Source organism: Hordeum vulgare, chromosome 1H, assembly GCF_904849725.1.
Source record: "Hordeum vulgare subsp. vulgare chromosome 1H, MorexV3_pseudomolecules_assembly, whole genome shotgun sequence".
NCBI lineage: Eukaryota > Viridiplantae > Streptophyta > Magnoliopsida > Poales > Poaceae > Hordeum > Hordeum vulgare.
This window is the reverse complement of record NC_058518.1, coordinates 240,618,012-240,624,664: the sequence shown is the minus strand read 5'-3', so window position 1 is coordinate 240,624,664 and position 6,653 is coordinate 240,618,012. Positions and strand designations below refer to the sequence as shown.

General features: G+C 41.9%; 1 protein-coding gene across 1 annotated transcript; it reads left to right on the top strand.

The window, feature by feature from the left end:
• Positions 1–4,623: 4,623 nt before the first annotated feature.
• Positions 4,624–5,626, top strand: LOC123409142. The gene has a single exon (XM_045102123.1). It carries the CDS (start codon positions 4,668–4,670, stop codon positions 5,277–5,279), a length of 612 nt encoding a protein of 203 aa, XP_044958058.1. The 5' UTR covers positions 4,624–4,667; the 3' UTR covers positions 5,280–5,626.
• The last annotated feature ends 1,027 nt before the right edge of the window (positions 5,627–6,653 follow it).

Sequence of the window (6,653 nt, the reverse complement as noted above, 5' to 3'; positions counted from 1 at the left end):
CTCGGGCTCGGCATGAAGCACGCCTCGGGCCGTGTCTGGGCCTGGAGGCTGGGCACGCGGGCCGGCACAGCACGGCCCGTTTATTTTTTTATATATTTTTTCAGATTATATATATATGCAAGAATATGGCCCAATAGGCCCAAAAATAAGCCCATATGCTTAAAAAATCAGGCCAAGCGTGCTAATTGTGCCTCGGGCCGGCCCGTTTACCCAGCCGTGCCGTGTTTGGGCCTGGCTGCAAGGCACGCGGGCCGGCACGACACGGCCCGTATATTAGTCGGGCCCAAGCGGGCCGTGCCGTGCCTGGCACGTTTACGGTGGGCCGGGCCGTGCCGTGCCGGGCCGGCCCGTTTGGCCAGGTATACTCAACCATGATGTTTTTTATGAAAACGTTGTTGGTTATGATGCTAGAGAAGTGATTGGAGTTATCATTGATCAAACATATATACTATGCTAGAATTCACACTTCATAAATTATTTATTTTATCCTTTACCTACTCGAGGACGAGTAGATGTTAAGCTTGGGGATACTGATACGTCTCCAACATATTGATAATTTATGAAGTATTCATGCCATGGTTTCCTATGTTTACAACACGTCCATATATGGTTTTGATGCACTTTAGATGATTTATTTAGAACCAACCCGGACTAACGCTGTTTTCAGCAGAATTACCATGGTGTTTTTTTTGCAGAAAATGAAAGTTATCAGAATTGTGTGAAACTTTTATATATTTTATAGAGGAAATAAGAAATATTGGAGTGAACAATCATTGGAGGGGAGCCACCAGTGGGCCACAAGCCAACAGGCCGCGACCCCCTAGGCCGTGGCGTGATGGCTTGTGGGGCTCACGTGGCTCCGTTTGGCATGATTCCAATGCTAAACAATCCTATATATATATAGAGAGAGAAACTCCAGAAATAAAGAAAGAACTTCCGCTTCGCGGCCGCAACTCTCTGTATCGACAAAAAATCAATCTGGAGACGTTCCAGTACCCTGTCGGAGTGGGGAAATCATCTCCGGTGGCCATCTTCATCATCCCAGTGGAGGCCATGACAACGAGGGAGTAGTTCACCCTTGGGGTTGAGGTTTTGTACGAGTAACTGTGTGTTTAATATCTCTCTCTCTCTCTCGTGTTCTTGAGATGTCACGATCTTGATGTATCATCGACCTTGTTAATATAGTTGGATCATATGGTGTTGTCCCCTGCTATTGTTGTGATGAATTGAATACTTCACCTTAAGATCTCATTATGTTGGATTGAATATTCAGATTTGAGAACACTTTATGTGTGTCTTGCATGCGGATACCCGTAGTGACATTGGGTTATTCAAGCGATTCACTTGATATATGTTATGGTATCAACTTGCAGATTTCGGTAACCTTGGGGATCTATGCATAGGGGTTGATTGCACGTTTTCATACTATTTTATCTGATAGAAATCTTGGGGTGCTCCTTGAAATTCCTTGTGTTGGATTCAATATGAAGAATTTGAAATTGTTTGATGCATGTCGTATAATTTACGCACGAATACTTGAGGTGACATTGGAGTATCTAGGTGACATTAGGGTTGACTGATATGTATCATGGGTGTTATTCTAGTAAGAACTCTAGGGCTGTTTGTAACACTTATAGGAATATCTCAAAGGATTGATCAGAAAGAATAACTTTGAGGTGGTTGTACTACCTACACCAATTTGATCTTATTTTTCTCCGATAGATAGGAACTTTGGAGTGATTCTTTGTTGCATGTTGTGGGATGATCATATGATTCTACTATGTTAGCATTGTTGAGAGATTGCACTAGTGAAAGTATGAACCCTAGGCCTTATCACCAAGCAGTTTTGCTCGCTATTTTACATTTTCTACCTTGCTTTTTTATATTTTTAGATTACAAAAACCTATATCTACTATCCATACTACACTTGTATCACCATCTCTTCGCGGAACTAGTGCACCTATATAATTTGCCATTGTATTGGGTGTGTTGGGGACACAAGAGAATTTTTGTATTTTATTGCAGGGTTGTTTGAGAGAGACAATCTTCATCCTACACCTCCCACGGATTCATAAACCTTAGGTCATCCACTTGAGGAAAAAATGATATTGTCCTACAAAACTCTGCGCTTGGAGGCCCAACATAGTCTACAAGAATAAAGTTGCATAGTAAACATCAATATCCTAGTCCCAACTAGGGCCATTAATGGATACGGGATGTGTGTTGATTTAATGAGATTAAGTAAGTGGACCATGAAGGATCACTACCTGCTACCATTCGTAAATGAGATATTGGAGAGGTTGGCTAACCACACTTATTTTTGTTATGGATATTCAGGATTTTCGGAGATATCAGTCAAACCTGAAGATCAAGAGAAAACTACCTTCACTTGTCCTTACGGTACTTATGCATATCGGAGGATACCTTTTGGTTTATGTAATGGAGTACTCTCTTTTTAGAAACGCATATCCAAAAAATTTCTTAACTTTGTAGAGAAAATCGTCGAAGTATTTATGGACAATTTTTCTATCCAAGGCACTTCTTTTGATAACTGCCTCTACAATCTTACTAAAGTTTTGCATGGATCTCAAGAGATAGGTTTTGTACTAAATGGGGAAATGAGCCACTTCATGGTAACCGAAGGAGTAGTGTTGGGACTTAAAATTTTAGTTAAAAGCATCTAGATAGATCAAGAAAGAGTGGAGGTAATAGAAATTTTACCTTACCCCTCAAGATGCAAAAGAAATGTATTTTTTATGGGTCATGCTAGTTCCTGTAGTAGGTTTAGTAAAGACTTCTCTAAGTTATCAAAACCTCTATCTGGCCCTTTGTAGAAAGATACACCTTATTCTTTTGACAAGAATCGTGTATAGGCTTATGAGAAGCTAAGAGATGACTTAATAACAACACCAATCATTCAACCCTTTAAGTGGGATGAACCCTTCGTTATCATGTGTGACGCTAGCAACTATGCTATTTGAGCTGTCTTGGAACAACAAGATGATAAAAAACTTGATGATATATTTTATGCTAGCAGGAGTTTGGGTGAGGATAAAAAGCATTTAGCTACTACTGAAAAAAAAATTAACTAGTATTTGTTTTTGCTTGTGACAAATTTTATGACTATTTGGCCGTCATCATGGAGCCTCCTACTTGTGTGCCTCCCCATCCGCTTCCTCCCACCGAAACTCCGATGTCGTTCAACACAGGGGAGCAATTCATGCTGAAGTTTCACTCATACTAGTTGTTTTCGTGCGATAAAAGAAACCGAAAAGGCAAAAACTGAGAATATGAGCTACGAGGGGTTATTCTTAAGGGAGCCAAAAAATTCTAGGGATTGACTAGGGAGCGGCGCCGCATATGTGTTCTTCCATGCGACGGCTCCTTAAACAGCCTGCTGGGCTTGATTCCCTTTGATGATTAAAATTCAAAAAGTTTTATCTACAAAACCGTTAATTCAATCGATGATCCGTTTTCACCATTGACTTTCTCACGACGAGTTTCTTCGAAACTAGATCCCATGTCGACATGTTCTGACAATTATTTTTTCCGGTTCATACTTGCCACATTTTTTGATCCCACTTGCCATATTATTAACCACTTACTTGTGTGGGAAAAATAACTTGATTGACATTTTTTAATGTTGTTTCATATAAAACCTTGTAGCAATTTCTATTATGCATGATATAAAAAGCATGTAATAGATTGTGTTTGTCAATTTAAATATGCTAACTTCTCATGTTTACGTATAACTTTGTCAGAAAACTATTTTGTGTGCTTGTTAGTTTAGCTATGCCGAGTTGTCATATTTAGAAACGATGACCAAAGAAGATTTCTTGTGGTCATCGGTTTTAAATATGTTGAGTTGTCATATTTTCGCGGGTAATCGCTTACAAAAAGTTGTTTGTGGTTGCTAGTTTGATTATGTCGAGATGTCATATTTATATGCTATTTTTAAAAAAATATGACGATTAAATTATTTTTTATCAGACAAATAAGTACTTACTAATATGACAAATAAGTGCAACAAATGTGATAAGTACGAGTAAAAAAAAGTTGTGAAAACATGTTGACATGGGATCTAGTTTTGAAGATTTCATCGAAACAAAGTCAACGGCAAAAACGAATCATCGATCGAATTAATGGTTTAAGAGATAATTTTTTTTGAATTTCGATCATTTAGAGATGAATCATTGCATGTATGCATGCATGAGAAGATAACACAATGCTTGCGCAGCCGCTGTTAATTAGATTTTTCCAAAATTCTAATATCGACCGTTTTACAAAGTCTCAGATCGACTTTCTCCGTCCAAAATCATAACAGAGTGGTTATTTTACATTTTTGGAGATTTTACTGATTCTGTTAGAGATGCTACGAGGAACCTGGACGGGCAAAAAAAATTATAGACACACTCTCAACAGTGGCTATCGAAGGGACTCGAGAAGTTAACAAATTCATTATTACCAAAAACGACTCTCAAAATTTGCTGGAGTACTATAGTAAAGAGTTGATGAATCTGAAGGCTTGAAATGTTGGATGGGGCAAACTGAAAAGTACCCTTTACCCACGGCGTTATTATCCCTGTCACGGGGTCACCATCCCCCACACCCCCGCGGCCCCGCCCAGCTTCCCCGCGCCCCTCCTCGAAAACCCCAACCCCAGCAGGATGGGACATTTCGCCGGACCCTCCGCCTTCGCCTCCGCCGACGGGGCATTCTGGACCGCGTGCCCGCACTGCTGCTACACGCACTCCTACCCGCGCCTCTACGTCGGTCGCCGCCTCCGCTGCCCCACCGTCACTTGCCGCCGCGTCTTCTCCGCCGACGAGCTCCCCTCCACGCCGCCCATCGTCCCAGGCGCCGACATGTACTTCTGCACCTGGGCCTTCTTCCCGCTCGGTCCTCCTGCCGTCGCCGAAGGCTGGGCCCCGTTCACTCCTTTCAACCCCGCGCCCCCTCCCTCCCCTTCCCCAGTCCCAAACCCTACCGCTGCCATTCCCGGCTGTGCCATTCCAACCCGCGTCAGACCCACCTCCAGGAAGAAAGTCGGTGTGTGCCTCAAGGGTAGGGCCCGCGTCGAGGCGGAGCAGGAAGAGGAAGAAGAGGAGGAGAAGGCATCCACCGTCGCCAATCTCAAGGCCGGAGAGGAGGTGCAGGCGGATTGGCTGACCCTTGGCGACAACGGCGGCAGCAGCGGAATCACCATCAACGAGACGGTGGATCTGAGCGAGCTGGGTTTCCGCGTTGACGAGTCGGGATTTCTCCATGAGATTCCGTGATCGATGGGTGAAGAAAGGGTGTGCCTTTTGATCATACCGCGTTTATAAGACTACTAATAGCTGCTAAAAAAATGCAGATGGTTCGAATCTGGGGATGTTAGTACTGTATCATCGTACTTTGGCTTAGTTTCTGATGGAAATGTAGGGTTTTAGAGGTTGAAGAGCTCCTAATATTTCCGCGTCCTTAATCATCATGACGGCGGCAGCGGAAATGCCAAATGTGGCTCCTTTTGGGTGGACTGGATCCTTGTAGACAATGTGGGATCCATGCCTTTTGTCATGTGTGTGACCTGTTTTAATCTGATGATATGCAGGGCGTCCTCTGGCATAATGTCGATTTCTGGTAAGTCCGCTCATTTTGGTTCTTTCATCTGGGTATCTGCTCTCTTGTGCAGGAGAGATCACGGCAATTTCCATATCTTGTCATTTTTCATTTTGGTTCTTTCATCTGGGTATCTGCTCTCTTGTGCAGGAGAGATCACGGCAATTTCCATATCTTGTCATTTTCATTTTGTTCAATGCTCGTAAATGCCTGATGCTGGATTGCTCTCAAATTTCCGAGGTGCATGTCTGTTGATCCAGACACAAATACCTTGAATTGGATTTAATTTTTATTCTTGAAATTGGCACTCACCTGGTTTATGGACAACAGTACAAGTCCGAAAGAGAAACGGGAAAATAAAAGGTCTCCTCGGGCAACAGCAGGATTCAAGTTTGTTCCATACTGTCATCTTGCAGAACTGATAGATTTAATTTGTTATATATTGACATCCACTATCTGAGGATGTAACTGCATGACAGTGCCTATTAGCTGCATGTTCCTGTTTCTATTGTGTTCAGGCTATATGCCATACGTTGACTTCTCATCTTGTGGATGTTGCAAGGTTTTGTTGATTAAGGTTCTCATGATCAGTTCCTTGCTTTATACAGTACATATTTCCCTTTGGTTAGTGATGATATATTGTTATAATGTTTGTTACTCTTGGATTCTAAATAAACTGGTGGATCAGGATGTGGTCTTATGAATTGTTTTAATTATCTTATATTATATGTCGTGATGCGGATTTTTCTTCTTCTGATCGGTACATTTAGTGTTCATTTTGCTCTAGCCATATAATAATCCTGGAGCGAAGAGACTTTGTGTTTGCTTTGTCAATTAGTTAGTATTAAAGTATTTTTCTTGGTCGTATAAGAAAAGTATTTGCTTGGTCAGTTGGTTACATATTTCTGGTACACATATTTCATCGGTAATACTTCTGCGCCGTTTTTTTTACGGTGCTAAGCCTCTGAACCTGAAGAAAGGCTACTTACGATCCTTAGAAGTCAGAACTGCTCTAGCAAAGTAATCAAATATACATGCATGTCCCAGTTTCT